The 22888-nt window shown below is 47.6% G+C and overlaps 1 protein-coding gene across 1 annotated transcript; it reads right to left on the minus strand.

The window, feature by feature from the left end:
- Positions 1–3600: 3600 nt before the first annotated feature.
- Positions 3601–22865, minus strand: Akap8 (A-kinase anchoring protein 8). Its single transcript, XM_051170715.1, has 14 exons — positions 22639–22865; positions 20619–20657; positions 19440–19472; positions 18391–18670; positions 17463–17958; positions 16965–17091; positions 16720–16766; positions 15469–15502; positions 13567–13654; positions 11829–11970; positions 11120–11213; positions 9046–9176; positions 5650–5745; positions 3601–4626 (listed from the first exon to the last, which is right to left on the minus strand). Exons 1-14 carry the CDS (start codon positions 22655–22657, stop codon positions 4180–4182), a joined length of 2073 nt encoding a protein of 690 aa, XP_051026672.1. The 5' UTR covers positions 22658–22865; the 3' UTR covers positions 3601–4179.
- Between the last annotated feature and the right edge of the window lie 23 nt (positions 22866–22888).

The raw sequence follows: 22888 nt of genomic DNA on the forward strand, positions 1-22888 counted from the left end.
TTCAAACAGGGTCTCTCTGTGTTAGCCATGGCTGTCCTGGACTCGCTTTGTAGACCAGGCTGGCCTGGAACTCACAGTGATCCAACTGCCTCTGCCTCCCGAGTGCTGGGATTAAAGGCGTGTGTGCCACCACACCCGGCCCAAAAGGGGGACTTTTAATTGCTGGGCTTCAGTATGTTAATAGCTGGACCTCGGTGGTCAGCCTCAGGGGGAGGAAGTGGCCAAATAAGGGAATAGACCTTGGTGGCTAGCTTTAGGAATGTCAGCTAACTATTTAGCAAGACAGAGGGAATGCAGGGAGAAGGGCTAGGCCTGCCCAAGCCATGCTTGCTATGCTGGGGCCTGTTATAGCCACTTCAGGTACCAGATCCTCTGGAACTGCAGTTAGAAAGCTGGGAGCTGGTGCCTGGATATTGGGAACAGAACAGGACCAAGTGCCCCTTTTTTTTCCCCTACCCAAAAGGAGCTGAGCCATAGTTGGCCTAGGAACACAGATTCAGGTTGCCTCAAATGATACTCACATGAATATTTATTTATTGAGAAAGGGTTTCTCTGTGTAGCCTTGGCTGTCCTGGAACTCACTCTGTAGATAAGGCTGGCCTCAAACTCACAGAGGTCCACCTGCCTCTTGCCTCCTGAGTGCTGGGATTTCAAGCATGCGCACCACAACTCCTAGCCCAAGTGCTCTTAATTATTCAGCCATCTTACCAGATTTTATTTAAGACAGGTTCTCACTCTGTAATGCAGGGTAGCCTTAAACTCACGGAAATCTACCTGGCTTGTTAGCCACCATGCCAGGCTTGGGTTTATTGTTTTTTTTTGTTGTTGTTGTTTGTTTGTTTTCTATTTTGGTTGTTTGAGACAGGGTTTCTCTGTGTAGCCTTGGCTGTCCTGGACTTGCTTTGTAGACCAGGCTGGCATCGAACTCAGTGATCCGCCTGCCTCTGCCTCCCAAGTGCTAGGATTAAAGGCATGCGCCACCATCCCTGGCCTGGGTTTATTGTTTTTTGAGACAGGCTCATAGCTGCATCCCTGTGTGGAGTTGGCTATGTCGACCAGGCTGACCTCAAACATACAGAGATCTGCCTGCCTTTGCTTGCTGAGTGCTGGGACTAAGGCATGTGCCACCATGGCTGGCATCAGGCATATTTTTGGAGATGGTTTCCCTTTGTAGCCCAGGGTGAAATCCTTCTGGGTCAGCCTGAGAATTCAAGGTTGGGTCACTACACCTAAGCGGGAGTCATTATGAGATTGGAAGCTTTAAGGGTAAACTTGTCTTGGTGAGGATAAGTGAAGGCTGTGCAACTGTCATTCTACCCCATGCCACTGCACACTTTAAAACAGCTTATAGGCCAAGGGTGATAGTGCATGCTTGGGATCCCAACACTGGGAAGTCTGAGGAAAGAGGATTCCCACCTTGAACTACAAAGCCACACTTGAAGCCCCACGCGTGGGCCCCAGCACTCCATAAAGCAAGTCAGTTACGCTAGCACAAAGCTGCAGTGCCAGTCCTCAGAAGCTCTCGATTAGCCATGGACCACCATGCCTGGCACGGGTTTTCTTTACTGTATGTACTCAATTTGGTTTATTTATTTATTTAGGGTTTTTTGTTTGTTTTCAAGACAGGGTTTCTCTGTGTACCTTGACTATGCTAGACCAGGCTGGCCTCGAACTCAGTGAGCCGCCTGCCTCTGTGTTGGGATTAAAGGAATGTGCCACCACAGGCCAGCTTTATTTAGGTTTTTTTTTTTTTTTTTTTTTTTTGTTGTTGTTGTTTTGTTTTGTTTTTGAGACAGGGTTTGTATGTGTAGCTCTGGCTGTCCTGAACTCAATTTGTAGACCAGGCTGGCCTTGAACTCAGAGATCTGCCTGCCCACACTTCCCAAGTACTGGGATTAAAGGGTTGATACTTGTTTTTTGTTTCTCCAGAGTTTCAATGAGCTGGTATTTAAAGAGACAAGAATCTCACATAGCTCAGGTTGGCTCTGGAATCCTTATGAACTCCATGATGGCTGAACTCTTCCCAAAGTGCTGGTAGTAAGCATGCCCAAATTTGGCAAATTATAATTTGACTAAATCTGAGTGCTGAAAACCGATGTACCCTTGTAGATAAAGCTGCCCAGCAGTTGTTTGCTTTTTAAATTTTAGTTCTGCTGGGGATTAAACCTAGGGCATCACATTTCCTAGGCAAACATTCTAACAGAGGTATTTCTTTTGAGTCCTTTTAAATGTCAAGATAAGGTTTTGCTAAATTGACAAGGCAGGCCTCAACCTCTGTAGTAGCTGGGACTAAAATCAGGTTTTAAGAGTTACAGAAAATAAAAGCCAGGTGCCTTTTTATTTTTTTTTAAACAGGGCCCAGCTTGGTGGTGCACACCTTTCATCCCAGCACTCAGGAGACAGAGGTAGGTGGATCTCTGTGAGTTTGAGGCCAGCCTGGTCTAAAAAGTTAAGTCCAGACAGCCAAGGCTACAGAGAAACCCTGTCTCAAAAAACCAAAAACAAAACAAAGCGGAGTGATCTCATCAGGTAAGGGCACTGGATCCCTGGAACCTGCAAGCTGTTCTCTGGCCTCTATATACACACCATGGCATGTTCATGCACACTAAATAAGTAAATGTAAAAGATCTGTTTGCTATGAGGCCCTAGGTCCATCACCAGGACGGGAATGGACACACACACACACACACACACTATCACCAGAACAGGAATGGACACTCTCTCTCTCTCTCTCAGACCACATCTAACCAGCAATTAACAAACAGCAATGTCATCTAGGGGCCTGTCTCAAAACCAAACCAAACAGAAACGTTTCAGTGGCATCACTTTATTGCTTAAGTTTCGACATTGATATTCCCGAAGTTCATCTCATATGCCCTAGTAATGCTCCTTGGCAGAAATGCTGATGGAATTGCTACAATGTTTTATTGCCTTTTGTAGTAATTCTCCGCTAGCTGATGCTTTCAAGATGTGAGCTGTGTACACAGTCAATGATGGACAAAGCAGTTAATTTCAGAAGGGGCAACTATCATCATTCTGAGGCCGTAGAACGTGGCATATACTGCATCAAAGGCATGCTGAGCCACCCCTTCTCAGGTTCAGAACTGCCAAAGAAATACTATTTGCCTAAATGCAACATCTTCACTTAATCATATGAGCTTTTACAGATAGATCCTATCCATGGAAACTTCTATTTGTCTTCCATCGATGAGCCATTTCATGTTTTCTTCCTAGATACTTTTAGGTGGGAATAACAAAATTAAGAGAAAAACAAACAAAAAGCCACCAACATCCAGCACTAATGGAGTGGTAGAAGACAAAGAGGTAAAAATGATTAAAAAGCTGATTAATTAAAAAGCATTGAACGGTGAGAACCAATGCCAGTGCCCTCATGCTATAGGCCCAGATTGAGTATGCCTCCTTTGGAAGAGTCTCTACGGAGGGGCTTTCTCAGACCTCATGCACAGGCCAAGGCCACTGCCAAGACATGACAGATGTCTAATGTTAACAGGATGCTGCCACATCTGGTAAGGAACATAGAACACCATGTGTTATAAACCAAGGCCCAGTGGAGCATGGCTGTACACACTCAGCCCCAGGACTCTAAAGGCTGACATGGAGGATTGAGTTCTGAGGATAGGCTGGGTCGAACAAGATGCTATCTCAATGCCAAAGCTAAAATAAAGGCCTTAATAAAATTTGTCTGATCTTAGGCAGGACTGTTGGTGAGGGGGCACAATCTCAGCTCTCACCCACATGGAGGGTTGAACTGTATGTCCGACAGCATGTGCCATGCGGTTGAATAAAGGGAATTCCCCTAAACAACAAAAATTTCTCAAGCAAGTCGTATTCCTATCAAGCTGCTTCCCAAGTAACAAATAAAAACATACCCTCACGTTGTCAGTTTCAGCATTTAACATATATCAGGAAGATCTACTTTTATTATTCTAACTGCAGTGCACAGATAGCCAGCCAAAGGCCACTTGGGAAAACGGTTTATCTCTTTTTGTATTCTAACAAAGGTGGGAAGCCATCCGCTGTATAGCATCAATCCTTGAGGTACATTGGGAAGGAAATGGCAAAGTCTTTCCATCAAGTAACAACCCCCACCCCTAGCACTGCTTATAAACCAAAGAGAGCACACGATATCACACATCCCTTCAAACAGGGAAGAAAAGGTCATTCTGGGGGAGTATCTTTGGACTCTGCATCACTCTGTCCTACTTCATCTTCCATGATTCCTGGGATAGCAATGGGTGCAGTGCTTTCTGCCTCTGCTGCTGGCACCACGGCTTCATTTCTGGCCTCAGCAGCATCACTTCTGTCCTTGTCTTCAGTGTTCCCATTTTCAGGGGCTATTCCACAGGTTTGCTCTTCCAGCAGCTTTTCAGTGTGGGGGTCACTACTGGCCTCTGCTGTATCGGCAGGGCCTTTCACTTCAGCTGGGACTTCATTATGGTCTGTGGCTGGGTCTCCTTCTCCCTCCACAGCCCTCACTGCTGCTGTAATCACCTCTGCTAAGACTTCTGCAGCTACCTCCTCTGGCGTCGTCTCCTTCTCCTCTCCTACATTTTCATCTCCTTCTGTCTCAAGATCAGCAGTTTCATTGACAAAAGGATCTTCACCCTGTACAGAGAGGGACACAACTCAGGGACACAGCCTAACAGCAGGCCAGTTTATAAGGAGCTCTTGTTTTAACAATAGTCTGCAGATGGTAGCAAAAACGGCAGTCTTCAAAGTTTACAGAGGAGATTCAGTTTGCTTAGTTCACTCTTATTTTTAGTTTTTTGTTTTGTTTTTTTTTTCCCTGAGACAAGGTTTCTCTGTGTAGCCTTGACTGTCCTAGACTTGTTTTGTAGACCAGGTTGGCCTGGAATTCAGAGAGATCTGCCTCTCTCTGCCTCCTGTGCTGGGATTTAGAGAATTTCACATATGGGCACTCTCTGTCCTCAAAATCACAGCCTATTATCTGTTAAATGTCACACATTATTTTTGGGTTGTTGGGGATTAAATCCAAGTCATCACACATGCTAAACAAGTGCTCTACCACTAGTAAGCCCACAGGCCCTATTTGCATTGTGTTCAGCCTGTTGTTACTATTATGGCTGGCCGCAAATTCAGTAACCCTCCTGTGTCTGGATATCACCTGTGTGCCGCCACACAACCCTCTCTATTCTCTAACCCTTTTTATTTCATTTGTAGTTTGTTTTGTTTAATTGTTCTGCTATGAGACCAGGCCTTGCCATGTTGCCATGCTGATCTGAATTTCCTAGGCTGAAACTCAACCTCCCTCCCATGGCTCCAGAGTAGCTGGGATACAGTCACCTGTCCCTCCACCCAGCCGGGATATTTCTAAGAGTAGACCAGGAGCATCTGCTCAGTACTTCACAGCAAGACAGTCTGTCTTTCTCATGTTGTGGGTGAGTAGCATAATGCAGTGATCTACTAAACAGCATCACAGCCCACGGTCTCGGGTAAAGTACCAAGTCTCTAGAAACTCTCAGTGCCACAGATCTAACACCTAAGTGTTTTGATGTCCTTCAATTTCTCCAAACCTCAGAAATGATGAACACTGCACTCTAGCTACATTCCATACACACCTTCCATTCCCCAAAGCTTTTCTGGCCCACTATATTCCCAAACACAAACCTTGAGGTATTTTTCCAGCATCTTCACTATATGTTTGTTGTTCAAAACACTCTTAGCCACATGAAGACTTGTTTTCTTGAACTGTTCAGCAGCCAACTGCAAAGGCAACCAGAAATACGTTTAAAAAAAAAAAAAGAGAGATTTATTTATTAAGTATGCAGTGTTTTGCCTGCATGTACACCAGAAGGCCCCAGATCTCATTATAGACGGTTGTGAGCCACCATTTGGTTGCTGGGAATTGACTCAGGACCTCTGGAAGACCAAACAGTACTCTTAACCTCTGAGCCAACTCTTCAGCCCCAGAAACATGCTTTTTAAAGTAGCCAAGAGAAAGAAACCATAGAGCTAGCTGGGGTGATGGTTAGTTCAACTGCCAACTTGACACAACCCAACTATCCGGGCAGAAGTCTCAATGCTGTAATGCCTGGATCAGGCTGGCTGGTCATCAGGCACATACAGGCATGCGTTCTCTCTCTGCTCTTGACTATGGATGTAACAGTTGCTCCAGGTTTCCGCCTTGACTTCCTTGAAATGCTGTAGTATAACCTGAATTGTTAGTTAAACTCTTTCTCCACTAAGTTGTCTTCGCTCAGGGTATTTTATTACAGTAGGAAATGAAATTAGGATACTATGTCAAGCTTTCAAGACATGCAGCTTCTGTCTTTATTTTCGAGGAAAATCTCAACATGCCAATTATGAAAGAAAAGTACCAGAGAGCCCTTGAAATAAAAGCAGCGCAATTAAGCGGAAAGGTTATAAAACAGAAACAGGATGACACCTGTAAGACCATGAACCATCTGTATTTAGTGAGACCCTATCTCAAAACAACAACAAAAACACAAAAAAGCAAAACCCAGGCTAGGCATGGTGGTGCAAACCTTTCATCCCACCAGTTGAGGCAGAGGCAGGCAGAGTTCGAGGCCAGCCTCATCTACAGTGAGTCAGGATAGTCAAGGTTACACAGAGACATATCCCCACCCCCACAACAAACCAAACCAAACACAAACATAAAAAGGTTAAGTTGTGTGGACTAAACGGGAAAGGGCAAACCTTTTTTATTTTTGGAGTTATATTGCCCTCATAGTAAGTCCCAACAGCATCAACCAAAACCTTACAGACTATGTCAAGCATGCTGGTGTGTGGCTCTGAGACCAGCTTCTATAGAGTGCCATCTTGTCTTAAAAAGTAGTTCACATTCGGGCATGGTGGCACACACTTGTAATCCCAGCACTCAGGGAGGCAGAGGCAGGTGGATCTCTGTTAAGTTCAAGGCCAGCCTGGTGTACAAAGAGAATCCAGGATAGCCAAGGCTACATAGAGAAAGCCTGTCTTGGGGGTGGGGGGGAGCAGTTCACAGACTATGACTGCTTTGTGGCTTATCTTTTCATACACCAATCCCTTGCTTGTAGACTGCTCTTCTGCTGATCTCAGAAAGCCCTAGAAGGATCTGGAGAGATGCTCTTTTTTTGGTGGTTGTTCTTTTTTGTTTGTTTGTGTTTTTGAGACAGGATTTCCCTGTGTAGCCTTGGCTGTCCTAGACTCACTTTATAGACCAGGCTGACTTGAAATCACAGAGATCCTCCTACCTCTGCCTCCAGAGCGCTGGGATTACAAGTGTATGCCACCACTCAACTTGGAGGGATGCTCTCTAGCTAACAACACTTTTTGCTCTTGTAGAGGATCTTGGGTTGGTTCCTAGAAGCCACATGGCAACACACAGAGTCTCTAAATACAGTTACAGGGGATCTGGAGCTTCTCTCACCGCACGGCACCAGACATTCATATGGTGCACAGGTGTAACAATATCTAACAGGAAAACTATCATACACACAAAATACAAATACATCTAAAGGAAAAAACAGCAAGCAGTAAGAGATGAGATGGAGCCCAGAGGAGGTGAATTCATTCCTTTGATCCCTGTACTCAGGAGGCAGAGGCAGGTGATCTGTGAGGTGAAGGACTGGGTAGAGGTGAGGTGGGGTGGCATTGGTATTGTCTTGACTGAGATGCTAACCCAGTGGCCAGCAGCGCAGCCACACCCACTGTTTACCGTCTGTGCTGCTTCTACGTATCCTCAGCAGTTGTGCCACACAACGCACATCAGACACTCTGGGCCCACAGAGCCTCCTAACGGCCGGGAACTGACTTCATGCTCCCTTCAGATAACAAAGTCCAAGGACACTCAAATTTCCAGTCAGATGTCCCAGTGTCTGCATAGGACCTAATGCATATCCTCCCTGTATGTTAGATGACTTATAAGCCTAATATAACTAATGCTGTGCAAACAGCTATGATAAGGTATTGGTTGGGGAACATTAAAAAAAGAATTGCAGTGTGTTCAGTACAGTTGCAATTCCTCTACCAAATGTTTTCTTTCTTTTTTCTTTTTGTTTTTTGAGACAGGATTTCTCTGTGTAGCCTTGGCTGTCCTAGACTCACTCTGTAGACCAGGCTGGCCTGGAACTCACAGCGATCCACCTCCCAAATGCTGGGATTAAAGGTGTATACCAGCATGCCAGGCTTTACCAAATGTTTTCAATGCTCAGTTGGTTCAATCTGTTATTGGAAGATGCACAGGGGAAGGCCACTGTATTGATCAGACTTTTTATGGAAACAAACAAAACTAGCAACAGCAAAAACCCTTACCAATCCCTGGGTTAAATCTTTAAAGCGTTAGCCTCAGCATCAAGGGAAAAGCAAAGCAGTACCAAAAGCTGGGTTGGTCCCCCAGGCCACTGAGTTCTGAATGGCCTGTGGCCTCACCTTACAGAAACTCAGTTTCCCAGCAACTGGGAAACTTTGGTGTGACCTGTAGAAAACTGTAGCAAACGTTCCCCCCCCCCCCCCCAGACAGGGTTTCTCTGTGTAGCCTTGGTCATCCTGGACTTTTTGTAGACCAGGCTGGCCTCGAACTCACAGCGATCCGCCTGCCTCTGCCTCCCGAGTGCTGGGACTAAAGGCGTGCGCCATCACGGCCGGCTTTAGTAAACAGTTTTAATTCAGAATTTCTGCTACTATATATATAGCCAACCCATGCACCAAATTTCTGTCTGTTTTTTCTCCCCTTCTTTTTAAGAGACAGGGCTAGGCTGGGTGTGGAGGCATGCACCTTTATCCTCGAGAGGCAGGTAGGTGGACCATGGAGTTCCAGGCCAGCCAGGACTACATAGTGAGAACCTGTCTGAAACAAAGGAAGAATGAAAGCCTGCCTCTGAATCCAGCCTCCAAATAGGTGGGAATAACAGGTACATTTCACCAAGTCCAACCTGCACTTTAACAGAACCTGGAGGGGAGGTTACAGCAGGATGACAGGGTCACCACAAAACCCAACAGCGATGTGAGCATTCAGCAGGTAGCAAAGTGGATGGCCACCCCAGAAAGCAGCCTGCATCTTACCCTTCGGTTATGGTTATGGTCCACAGAGTGCAGATGCCGCTGAAGGAGCTGGTGCTGCGCAGGAATCAGCATGTCACAGGCCAAGCAGTGTGCGGCCTCAATCTTCTTGAAGAAATGTTCCTGGCCAATCCCTAGAATGGAACCCAGACAAGCAGTTTTCTTCCTCCTCCCACCCATCAAGGTCCACACTGTGTCCTTGTGCCAGCCTCTAAGGTTAGAAGATGAGCCAATGGAGATCAGTCTCCTGTATGTTCCCCCAGGAGACCTGGCCCACTGTGAGGAATGCTGGCTCACACATCATCCTTCCAGTTGTGTCTCCACTGAGGAGAGACCCACCAGGCTGCTTCACATCCTTCTGACCGGCTAGGCTGCGGCTGTGCTCTTATCTCACTGCACCCAGGGCTTCTTCCCACTTAGTACTTTTCTTACAGAACTTGGCTTCACATTTTTGGCAGTCCTCTGCAGACCTGGCTGGCTATTAACTCAAGAGTCCAACCTGTCTTTGCCTCCCAAGGATTAAAGATGTGTGCCACCATCACTTGGCTTTGTTTTTTGTTTTTAAAGATTTATTTATTATGTACACAGTGCTCTGCCCGCATGTGTTCCTGCCCACCAGAAGAGGGCACCAGTCTCATTATTGATGGTTGTGAGCCACCATGTGGTTGCTGGGACTCGAACTCAGGACCTCTGGAAAAGCAGTCAGCGTCTTAACCTCTGAGCCATCTCTCCAGCCCTTGTTTTTTTGTTTTGTTATTTCTTTTTCTTTTTTTGACAGGGTTTTCCTGTGTGGCCTTGGCTGTCCTGGACTTGCTTTGTAGAGCAGGCTGTCCTCGAACTCACAGCGATCCTCCTGTCTCTGCCTCCCGAGTGCTGGGATTAAAGGCGTGTGACACCACACCTGGTCTGTTGTTTTTTTTTCAAGACAAGGTTTTTCTGTGTAGTCTTGACTGTCCCAGACTCACTTTGTAGACCAGGCTGGCCTCCAACTCACAGTGATCATAGAGATCCACCTGCCTCTGCCTCCCAGTGCTGGAATTAAAGGCGTGTGTGCCACCACACCCTGCTCCTGGACTATTTTTTATGGTATGGGGATTAAATATGCTCAGACTGCATACATGCTAGCTAAGCACTACAAGCCTCTACCCTCTAGTCTTTTTTCCCCCTTTAATATATTTATTTTTTTCCCAAAATGTTTTTTTTTTTAATTAATTTATTCTTGTTACATCTCAATGGTTATCCCATCCTTTGTATCTTCCCCTTACTCCCCTCCCCTATGACTGTGCCTGAGGGAGACTTCCTCCCCCTTTATGTGCTCATAGGGTATCAAGTCTCTTCTTGGTAACCTGCTGTCCTTCCTCTGAGTGCCACCAGGTCTTTCCCTCCAGGGGACATGGTCAAATATGAGGCACCAGAGTAGTGTGAAAGTCATACCCCACTTCCACTCATCTGTGGAGAATGTCCTGTTCATTGGCTAGATCTGGGTAGGGGTTTGAAGTTTACAGCCTGTAAATGCTCAACCTCCTTAGTCATCAAGGAAATGCAAATCAAAACAACTCTGAGATTCCATCTTACACCCATCAGAATGGCTAAGATCAAAAATTCAAGCGACACCACATGCTGGCGAGGATGTGGAGAGAGAGGAACACTCCTTCATTGCTGGTGGGAGTGCAAACTAATATATTTATTTTATGTGTATGAGTATTTTATCTGTATTCATATCCACGTGCACAGAAGCCAAAAGAGGAAATTAGATCTCCTGGGACCGGAGACAGAGAGGCTGTGAGCTGCCATGTGGTAGTAATAATCAAACCTGAAGCCGGGTGTGGTGGAGAGTGCCTTTAATCCTAGCACTCGGAGGCAGGTGGATTTCAGGCCAGCCTGGTCTACAAAACGAGTCCAGGACAGCCAAGGCTACCCAGAGAAACCCTGTCTTGAAAAACAAAAACCAAAACCAACCAACCAACCAAACAGAAACAAACCTGAGTCCTCTGGAAGAGTAGCCAGCCTGCACTGAGTCATGTTCTGTACCTTTAAGAGCACCCAGAATAACCTGGGCACTGGGATCACCATTTACCTTTGAATGGATCTGGTTTGGGTTTAGGGCTTTCTTTCTCCAACAACTCCTGACGCCGCTTCTCAATTTTCTTATTCCTGTTTATAATGTACTCCTAGAAGGATTGAGAGATGCCACAACATGGAATGAGAACACTTTACTCTGGGCACTTCTTTTTTTTAATTTATTTATTTTGGTTTTTCGAGACAGGGTTTCTCTGTGTAGCCTTGGCCATCCTGGACTCACTTTGTAGACCAGGCTGGCCTCGAACTCACAGTGATCCGCCTGCCTCTGCCTCCTGAGTGCTGGGATTAAAGGCGTGCGCCACCACGCCCGGCAATTTTTATTTATTTTTGATTTGCATTGGTTGAGGCCATTAGATCTCTTGGAGCTGGAATTACGGACAGGTGTGAGCTGCCATGTGGGTGCTGGGAATTGAACCTGGGTCCTTTGGAAGAGCAGACAGACAGATCTCTTAACCACTGAGCCATCTCTCCAGCCCCCACTCTGAGCACTTCTATACTGCATGGAGCTCGAAAAGGTGCTACTTTGGCAGCTCTATGGGCAAAATCTGTTGTGGCCAGAGATATTATCACTGTGACACAGGGACATGTAATAGCTTCAATTTGGGAAAAGAAACTGTACCATGTTTAGGCCTCTCACTCCTCTTGACCCTCTGAAGGGTCCTCACAGTTGCAAGGCTGTCTACAAACCCTGAAGTATCCTTTACCTGGAGGAACTCCACTGTCTTGTCAGGCAGTTTGGTACTTATAAACCTCAATGTCTCTTTGTGAAATTTGCTTTGCAGATGCTTTTGAATTTCTTCGTCTTCAAAGCTACGAAACTTGCATACAGAACAAGCAAACTGAATCCTAGAGAGAACACAGAAAAAAGTGGTAATACAGAGATCACTAGCTCATCTCTGAGTATAGAAATATAAAAGAAAACAGGATTCTCTTGTCCTTGAAAGAGTAAAGGAAAGCCTCTAGTCTCATGTGCTAAGTGACCAAGGCCAGCTAGGAAACAACACTTAGTAAACACCCCTGGCTGAATAGTGGGACAGCCTTGCAAACACTTCAGGAAAACTATTCCACCAATTGTATACCAATTGCTCTGGGCCAAAGAGAACACTCTAAAGTGGTGAGTGAAAAGGAGATATTCAAATCATGTGGTGGCGGCACAAACCTTTAATCCCAGCATTTAGGAGGCAGAGGCAGGCAGATTGGTGTGAGTTTGAGGCCAGCCTGGTCTACAAAGTGAGTCTGGGATGGCCAAGGCTACACAGAGAAAAACTGTCTCAGGGTGGGGGTGGGGGGGTGGGGGAGAAAGAATGGAAAAAAAAGAAAAGGAGACAGTCCCTAGAAGAGGGCTGATGAGAAACTGCTAGAGTTGGAACTGACAAGTTGCAATTCTATTCTCCGCTCTAACAGTCTTGTTTCTTTTTTGTTTTCCCGAGACTGAGTTTCTCTGTGTAGTCCTGATGTTCTCATGCTCAAGAGATCTGCTTGCCTCTGCTTCCTCAGTGCTAGAATTAAGGTGTGTGACACCATGCCCACCTCCAACAATCTCAAATGCCTTTGAAATTTTTGTGCATGAGTGCAGAAACAAAACATTAAAAAACAAAAGAGATGAGAAAAAAAGAGGCACGAAGCCATAGACATTAGCACACACACACTCGGCACTTTGAAGCTTTGGATTCCTTCCCCAATAACACAAAAATAAATGTCATCTCATTCTCTGAGTGGCATAAAAAGACACAAAACCCTTTCATCATTTAGAAATCACGTGGTACGCATGTCTGTGTGCAGGCATACATACCTATGAGAAGGCTGGGGGTCAGAGGTCCTGTCCTACCTTTCTCTACCTTATTTCTTTGAGATAGGGTCTGTCATCAAACAGCCAGCACAGCGCACTGATCCTGTCTCACCAACAGTGCTGAGTTTATAGATGTTCCTGCCTATGCAGGACTTTGGTTATAGGTGCTGGTTTTAGGTCTTAACGCTTATTTATTTATATAGCAAGTGTCTAACCTACAGAACCATCTCCCCAGACCAAATGGTTTTTTAAAAATTTCATTTATCGGGAGTGGGGTGTGTGAAATCTTTCACACACTTCTCTACGTTGTATCTTCCATTAAGCTGGCTAAGATTTCTTTTATTTTACATTTTTTTATTATTTATATAGCATTCTGCCTGCATGTGTGCCAGCAGGCCAGAAGAGAACACCAGATCTCATTATAGATAGTTATGGGCCACTATGTGGTTGCTGGGAATTGAACTCAGGAACTTTGGAAGAACAGCCAGTGCTCTTAGCCTCAAGTTACATCAAATCAAACTCCTGTGCATTATGTGCTTTATGTGCATTTATGTGCATCATGTGCTTGGAGAGCCGGACGGTTTCCAGATCCAACTGCCTTCAGTGGGTGATCTTTACCTAGCGCTGTCAACCTGCCTCACTGGCCCCCTTACCTGTCAGCTGCTCGGTCGCGCATCCTGTCTCTCCTCCTTTGTTTCTCCCGTCTCTTCTTCACATCCTCGTCCTCATCCTCCTTTTCTCCTGTAACGGAAGAGTCCCCTCGAGACACTGAGGAGCCTACAGGAGAGGCCAGCTCCAGGGTCAAGCTGGATGCTGCAGCTTGGCAGCTACGCCTTGTGCCCAGCTTCCACCTCTTTTGTGGTGGGGCCAGGATACCCCAAGGCACTGAGGAGCTGTTAGAGGTTCCTGATGTACCAGGACCTTCGATGAAAACCCAGAAGAGTTGCCTCACTCCTCCCATGGCCTGATGGGCAGAGGCCCATCTCACTCATGGCCACCTAGTCTGTTCTGTCCCAGCCTGCTTGTCCAATATAGCACTCTGTTGTTGGGTCTTCTCCCACGTCACTCAAAGAGCTGCAAATATCCCCAACAGAGGCAGCAGCTGGAAGACCTCAAGAAATAAAGCAAGCTGTACTGCCATCCTCCATCCCACCTCTAGGTGGGTTATGGTGACTGTCCTGTTAGCCTCACCTAACTAGGGACTCAGCAGGTCTGACAGTCCTTGCTGGCCCAATCTCTCTATCTTCTACTCACAAAGCCAACAACCTTGGACTTTACCAAGGTCGAGTGGAAAGCAATCCTAGAAGCAAAAATGGTAAGAGACCAATTGGTCCTCCCATCCATTCCCTGGGGCTGGCATAGCTCCCAGGAGAGCCCCTGTGGCCAGCATCTTCAGCATAAGACCACGCCAGATCCCCAGGCTCAGGGCTAGGGCTGGATGCTGAAAAAAGGTTGGATAAGCATCTGAACTGTAACCCCTACCCCTGATGCCAGTCCCGAGACTGTCCCACGAAGATGGCGACCGGCGTGCGCTGCTCAGAAGCCTCTCAAAAGGACGTGTGGGACTTTTGGCAAGAGGTCACTGCCTGAAACTATGACTGCTGTTTAATAGCAAAGTCATCTCGGTTGGGTAGCAGGACCTGTGCGCAACAAACATGTCACCTTTGCTTTAGCATTTACCCGGCTGCATGAGCTGCTGAACACTAGGGGGTGATTCCCAGCTGTGTGGGTTGGGGGATATCTGAGGGTTAGCTAACCCGAGAGCCTTAAAGGAGCCAAGGGGCTTCAGATTATAGATGATGAAGGCTTGCCTGTGATACTTGAGAGTAACCAACTAGTACAGGCCCACAGAACAGGAAGGAAAAAAATGGCTCCTGGGTGAGCCTAAAGCCTTGCAGCTCAGGCTGATTCTCCAAGTCACCCTTGGGGTATAGCCTTTGTTGGACTCTTGGGTTTCCGGCCCTAGAACTGACAACACTTGCTCAGTGACAAACACCTTGAGATATGGGCCTGAGTGTACCTTATAGGCCACTGTCTCATGACCTCAAGACCAACCACAGTAGGTATTTGCTCTCTGTCCAAAGGTACTGAAGCTGCCAGTATTTCTTGCAGGGGTCAGAATACACAGACTGAGGTTTACAATTGAGGGGGCAGGGGAAAGAAGCCAAAAACACAAACCTCCCAACTAGATGGTATGTACAGATAGAGAAGACGGGCCACAATATGGGAAGAAAATGGGACTCTTTTTCCTCACATTCCTGAAACTCATTTCCCTACCATGGCTTTCACAGGTACCCAGAGACGGGCTCCCAAACTCCTACAACTTGTATCCACTGAGGCAAAAGGGAACTCCTTTCAAGCAAATCCTGCTCCAAACATTGGAGCTGAGCTTTGGGGGTAGTTCACACAATGCAGGCCCACTGCACAGCTGCAGCTCCTCTGCCACAAGCCATGAAGCTCTCTATGAAAGTCTGTTTTGCTCAGAAGATGGCTGGAGCTGGGTAATGAGTATGAGTCAGAGACAAAGGATGGAAAAGGTACTGAGTGATGCCTACCTCTCTGCTTCCTGGAGTCACAGAATTCATCTTCCTGAAAAAGGGCATATGAAATGTCAGGCAGTGAGGTGGAAGGTACAGAATTCTCTATAACCAGCCCAAGCCCCAATACCTAGTATGTAGTCTTACTGGTCTTTGTCTTGCTATGGTGCTAGGAAATGAGGCAGTGTTGGGGAACCCTCAGAGCTACAGAGTAGAGTTCAAATGTCCTGTTACAATTCACTGCCATTAGAAGACTACAAAGATTTTTTTTCCTACAGTCACTGACTCAATTCTCTCCAAAGTGACAGAAGCTGCTTGGTGGCAAAGGCATATCATACCGCCGTTCCGTACTACAGAATAAGAGCTTGGGAGGAGAAGCAGCTCCAGTCTGTGGTGTTCTAAGTCCAGCACTGACTGGAAACAGGCTTTCCCAAATTTCCAAGTGTGTGTTTAGCATTCTAACAAAGTAGGGTAAACACAGATCCTAGGATGATTTAAGCAGAGCCAATACCTTAGGCAGGTCTATGAGACCTGTAGAGATGCCCAGCCTCAAGACGAATGAATGAGGAGTAAGTAAGACTCTCAGAAAACCTTTAAAGTTGTTCTTGGTAAGTGGGTAGGGAATGACAGAGCACTCGGAGAACACGGTTTAAGCCCTGGATTCTATCTCCTGCTACCCCACCCTCACCCTGCTCTCTACCTGACCATTACAAGTTCACAGAGGAAACTTTCTAACACTAGGTGCAGGTAGAAAGTACCCTCCTCAGAAATGTGGTGTGGCCCAATACTGGACTCTGCTGTCACTCCTCAGTGACAGGCTATCAGGTCAGCAGCAGCCTGAAGAGTCCCACAATTAGAAGGCTGATGGCTAGACTCAACACTGTAAGGCAAGGAAAAGGGTTTGGGAGTTTTTAAAGAGAATAACAGGTAATATCCCTGGGAGACTTGCTCTTTTCAGAAGGAAAATCGAAGACTGGATCTAGGGGAGAGGATGGGAGGTTGAGAAGCATAACTAATAAGAGTAGAGGGAGGGAGGAACTGCAGCTGGAATACAATGTACGAGGGAAGAATTAACAGCAGCAGCAGCAGCAGCAGCAACCGCCACCACCAAAAAGGAAAAAAAAAAAAAAAAAAGAAGAGGAGGGAGAACAGTTGTTACAGGGTGCACACAAAGGGTATGTGGTTGACTCTATCAAAACAGCTATTTCCATCCATGTGCAGAAGAAAAAAAAGCCCAGAGAAAGAGAGAATCCATGAAGGTGAACTTACCCCCCTGAACTCTTCATCTCCTGACCGTAGGTCACCAGCTCCATCATCTGCCAAGCACAGGGTCATAAGCATTAGCCCCTAGGTGGATGGCCTCCAGAGCACTGTCATGCTCCCAAGCTCAGAAACCAGACTGACAATGGGGCTTAGGGCTAAGGCAGCGGTCGGCCAAACAATGCCACCTCAAGTCCTGAGCAGGTAACCAATTCATCTTACACCCTCCTTGCTCAGTACTCCCCAGAGCATACCGTTTTCAGACAGATCTCCTTCACTGTCAACACGGGCCAGTTTGGCGTCAGTTTCTTCAAACAGTGGAAACTGCTTCCGCTTCCTGCCCATGTCTGGTCCAAAGCGCTCAAACCCTCTCCTTCTGGGCTATAGATACAAACATATGCCATGTACTGCTAACCCAGGCCAGTAAGATATCCCACAAATAAAGATCTGCATTTGTAAGAACAGAGAACAAAGGCACAAAAAACACCTTAAAAAAGCAAGAGATACTACAGTTGGAATCCAAAGCCTGCAGATACAAAGCCACTCGTGTGATTCTATTACTACGAAATATCCACAACTGGCCAACTCAGGGATGGCCAACGAGTTGATGGGGACATCTAAAACTTATTAAAAGTGGAACTGTATACTGGGAAATAAGGGCATCTTACAATATACAAAGACACACAACTTTAACCTTAATAAAGCTGCTAGGAAGAAAGGGCAGTAAGACCTGACAGACTTGGTGAACTTACCCAATCCCGAAACCGAGTCTGCGACCGGCCACATCCATAAGGCATGGTGCTACCAAAACCTCCCACCCCCTGCATGCCCATAATGCCGTAGTCAGGGGCCATGGCCTGGGAGAAGAGGGGAGGCGGTGGCCTGTTGGTGGAGGGCCCACCCAGACCACGCCCACCCATGTAGTTCAGCTCATTCCAGGTGGTTGAGAGGGGCTCCGCGGAGGCCGAGGGTGGCATGAAGGGGTCACTACGCATGAAGGTGCTGGAGTTGTTCCGGTCCTGGAAGCGGCCCTGGCCCTGGCCCTGGCCCCGGCCCCTCAAGAAACCATCAAGGGAGCCCCGTTCTGGGGTTGGGTCCCGACAGTCATTGAATGTCCCACCAAAGCTGCCATTACGGTCAGCCCCCACGTCAAAGTCATAATCATAACTGTAGTTGGGGCGGTAGGAATTGTGCTCCGGCAAACAGGGCCTGGAGTCGTAGGACTCGTACGGCTGGAAGCGGAAGGAGCTGCAAAGGAAGTATATAACTTGTTAGGAGCAGCCAGGAGACTGGCTAAGGCACTCAGGGCATCCAATAATCTGCCCTGAGCTAACTTTACACTAAGCTGACCCTCTCACATTCAGAACAAGAAACCAAACCACTCAATATCTACTTAAATGCCCAGGAAGCAAACTGGCTTAAGACCCCCATTTAAACATTGCTAACAATGACAGAACATGACGCCTCTGCCAGATAAAGAAGGAATCTTGGATTAACTCAAATAGCCAACAGTTTAGAAAACCTCCAAATAAGTTGTATTGCAGCCCCTTCCCTCCAGGGTCCAACTCCTGTCTAATACACAGAAGCAGGGAAGAGGACTTTCCAAAAGAGTTGGTACCCATCCCATCGCCACGATTCAAGAAAGGGACTCCACCAGGAAAGGTTTAAGGCCGTAATCACCTGTCTCGGTCTTGTACGCCCTCCCCACTGCTGCTGGTCCCACCTCTGCCTCCTTCCTTGGACAACATGTCCAAACGTTGATTGATCTTGGCAATGAGTGAATCGGAATTGTCAGTACATGGCTCTGGGGCAAAAGAGGCCATATGCATGGCAGAACTACCAACTGCCAGGCCACCATCACTGGTTTTGGTGGCCTCCCATGAGGCTGGGCCATAATTATAGGGCGCTCCTGTGGAGACACTGGTGTTCTGGGCGTTGTAGTAGTTGTAGTTTTCATAACCTGTCAGAAGAAAGAGGAATGATGTTAGACCTCAGCACATGAGGCTGTGCATGAGATCCTTGTCAGCAGGGGCACCCTGCCCACCAGGAAGGAAAAAGTTAGGAAACCAAGCACCGCTAGCACCATACCACAACACACATTAACAAGACAGGTGGCCAAAGGTTATCATAGCAGGTTGTCTTTAAGAGACAGTAGGCTGGGGCTGGAGAGATGGCTCAGTGGTTAAGAGTACTGGCTTCTCTTCCAGATGTCCTGAGTTCAAGTCCCAGCAACCACATAATGGCTTAAAACCATTTCTAATGGGCTGTGATGCCTTCTTCTGGCATACAGGTGCACATGCAGGCAGAACAGTCATTATATCTACCCATATACCTATCTATCTATCTTCATTGGTGGCACATGCCTTTAATCCTAGCTAGCACTTGAGAGGCAGAGACAGGCAGATCACTGTGAGCTCAAGGCCAGCCTGGTCTACAGAAGGAGCTCCAAGGCAGCCAAGACTACACAGAGAAATCCTGTCTCAAAAAACCAAAGACAGTAGGGCTTGTTTCCTGACCAGAGGCGGGTAAGAGCCTCAGAACAGCAATTCCCAATCCCGACAAAGGCATTTGAAAGCTGTTGTTCCTGCACTACATCCATAATCCCTCTATAACAAGGTCACCCTCCCCGTCAGGCCAGCCTACCTCATGCACTCCTCAGCGCTCAATGTCCAGCAACCTTTTTAAGAGCCTTACTTGCCCACCTCAAGATCCCTTTCAGAAGGTCTTACCTTGCCAGCTGGCCATACTGCTTCCATATGCACCTTAGGGAAAACAACACACAAGTACTTCAATGGCAGAGTTCAACTTCTCTAAGGATAGCTGCCACCTCAACACGCCAGAAGCCGGGGCATGATGGCAGTGATCCTTAGCATGCTCATGTTTTATACAACAGGCACAAACATCATCAACATTTCTCTCCCAGACAAGCCTGACTTCTTCCATGAAAGCCAGGAAAAGAAAGTACACCACCCCAGGGTGGTAAGCCATACTACAATGCAATCTGAGAAGCCAGTTTGGCCTGGTCCTTAGAGAGATCCCCCTACACAGGCTCAGTTCTCACCAAGGGCCAAAACCTAGTTACCGCCAATCATACCAACAGGGCACCAGTGGAAAATCACATTCTCAACTGAAGAGCATACTATGTGGCATAGGTTTCTTGAGACCTCCTCCTGGGACACATGGTGATACAAAGAAGAGTGGCTTGCTTCCATTTGTGCTAGGGATATGTCCCAGGATTGGAGAACAAGGGAAGCCTTTGTCCCCTGGAATGGGGCTGAGTGTGGGACAGGTTCTAGACCCAGAAAACAAGGGCGTAAAAAAGCCTAGGCCACACCAGCCATCTTTTTTTGTGCAGTTCTTGAGTTAAAAATAGGTTTTATCGCTGGACATGGTGGCGCACGCCTTTAATCCTAGCGCTGTGAGTTCGAGGTCAGCCTGGTCTACATCATGAGTCCACGACAGGCAAGGCTACAGAGAAACCATGTTGGGGTGGGGGGGGGGGGTGGGGGTGGGTTCTTTCTCTAAATGGACACAGGAAAAGTACCTCAAAATAAAGATATACCAAATACAATAGGAATGCGCAGTTTGCACATACAGACTAATAGGGTGTGTATAGATTGATGGGCTCTCCTGGGGCCACTCACATGTTGAATATACAATCTACTGAGTTCTTTTCAGATTTAAAAGAAACTGGGTGGTGTTAGGGTAGTGGAGTGATAGAGGCAGTATTCAATTTACAAACCAGCTCTGCTCCCTTGCAGTGCTCAATAAACTATTTTTCTTTTCCTATTTAAAGAAAGAAAGGAAAGGCAATTATACCCTGGGGAAGGCCAATGTTGGGCTCTACTACAAAGCAGCGTGCAGTGGGGGAAACCTACAATTCAACCCATTAAGCAAGAACTACTCACCCTGAGTGTTGGCAGGCCCAGTACTCCATGCCCCATAGCCTGCAAAAAAGATCATGTATTAAGATTCTACCTTACCATCAGGAAACATGAGTTCTGATAACCTGCAAAAAAGGTCTAACACGATTTCCCCTTCAGAAGTGTCAACTTACAATGAGGGACTGTAATCTAGTACACCCCCCACACTCCCGCCCACAAAGGAAAAACATCACATTTTACCTAGCTGAGCTGAGGACACAGGACACATGAGACAACAGCGCTCACCCTCCTGGTCCAGCCACCACATAAACCTACCAAGCCACCCGACATCACCCTTTCGGACAGGAGACAAGAGGGGAACTACACTCTCTTCATTTGTGCTCCTGGAGCCTCACGCCAGCTTGACCCAGTGGCACATCCCCTAGCTGTCAAATGACTTCACTGTGACAAAGTGATTATCTCCCTTTCCAGAATATTCCAAACCTACCACTAACAGTTTCCTCAGTGTGTTGACAGAACAGGCACTTGGCAAGTACTGCCATACCTAATTGCTACTTAGAGCAAAGGGAGCTGACGCTCCTAAATTAAAGAGAGAGAGCTTCTTATCAACTGTTCTGCAGCTGTTTGTCTTCTCCCCTCTGCAGGCTATGGCTTCCTGGCCCTATCCCCACCCTGTTAACCAAGCAGCCCTTTAACAGTAAGTGAATCACCTCTGGGAACACACTGCGTCCCTGCTGCAAGACTCTAGTCTAACTGCCCTCAAATAATCCTTGAGAAGAAGAAGCCAGGGAGGCTGTAAGTACTTTATAACTGCGTCTGTCAAGTTACTGGCAGGTAGAAAGTGGGGGGTCATCATGAAGCTCCCTAATTCAAGGGACATAAAGCTGGGCTGTGACAGCTATCTGGTGGAAAAGGCTAAGAATGGAAGACATAGCTAGGATCCGAAAGGTAAAGAGTGCCAGACTGTCCTTGAAGATAGCGGAGCACAAGTGCATGAGCTCCTCAGGTCTCTCTGCCATGTCCAGTTCCCGGGATCGTATTACTCTGCCGCCTCTCAAAACCCCTTCCTGCCCCCTCCCCAGGCCAGAAGCTGCTAACCACTCCCTGAGCCCACTTCGAACCCCATTTTCACGTGTTCCAACTGTCTCCTGTAGATAGGTTTCGCAGAGAATAAAGGCCTCCCAGGAGGTTCTCATTCTAAAGATTAAAAACCTTGAACTCAGAGATCAGCTAGTCTCTGCCTCTCGGGTGTTGGGATTAAAGGTGTGTGCCACCACGCCCGGCAAAGATTCTGCAATTTAAGTTAGAAAAACTAACATTCCCGCTTCCACAGTTCCCTTGGTCCCTCCAGGACGCTGTAATGTTACAGTCAAGACTTCTGGTCCCACAGCAAACTGAGACCTGGAGGACGACTTATCCGTGGTCTTTCAGAAAATATTAGATTTTACACAAAAATACGTAGCGCCTCTCCGGCCCTTGGAGGTGTCCACCTCCCAGGGGCAGCACACGCCGCGTACACTGCAGAGACCCAGTCAGGTTATCCCTAGGGGATGCACCAGGTCTTGCCGCGCTGAACGGCTGGGCTCACCACGCGCAGCCCGAGAAGCTTCGGAGAAAGCGAGCCCCGGCGCACGTGCGCTCAAGGATGGCCCGCAGCTGCCGCACGCCCCTCTCCCGCACGCTTTAGCCCCGCCCCTGGGGCCGCCATTTTGTGGCGTCTTCGGAAGAGAAGGCGGGACTGAGAAGGCCGGGTCCCGGCCGCGATGAGATCCACTCGGCTTGCACGGTGAAAACGGCTCAGGGCGCACCCAGAAACCCGCTACAGTATCGGCCTCCGCGCCACATCCACCCCCCCTCGAATCCTACTGGCCAATCCACATGCGGCACCTAGGTAACGACTGCGCCGGGGCCCAATAAGGGGCGCGCGCGCGTCCTGGACGACCCTACGAGGATCGGTCAGCGGCAAGTGCGTTCCGGCCGCCGGCTGCGCCCGAATACCCTCGTGCAGCAGAGCGTCCCGTGGTGCGGAATAGCCCATACTAACCTCCATAGCCTTGCTCCATGTCTTCGACGCGACCCGCCAGCAGACCCTTTTCTTAGCTTTCCTTAGAACGCATGCGTCCAACGTGCCATCTGCTACTGGAAGACGAAGGGCGTACGTCGCTCCTTTTGGGCGCTATTATTGGTTGGCCTCCAACTGGGCCCGCCCCCACCATCCCGCCTAGCCTTCCGGGTTGCTAGGCTCGGCGTCCACAGCATCTCGGGAATTGGGCCTCAAGGGTAAGCTAGTGCGC

Source organism: Acomys russatus, chromosome 28 (assembly GCF_903995435.1).
Source record: "Acomys russatus chromosome 28, mAcoRus1.1, whole genome shotgun sequence".
NCBI classification, from domain to species: domain Eukaryota; kingdom Metazoa; phylum Chordata; class Mammalia; order Rodentia; family Muridae; genus Acomys; species Acomys russatus.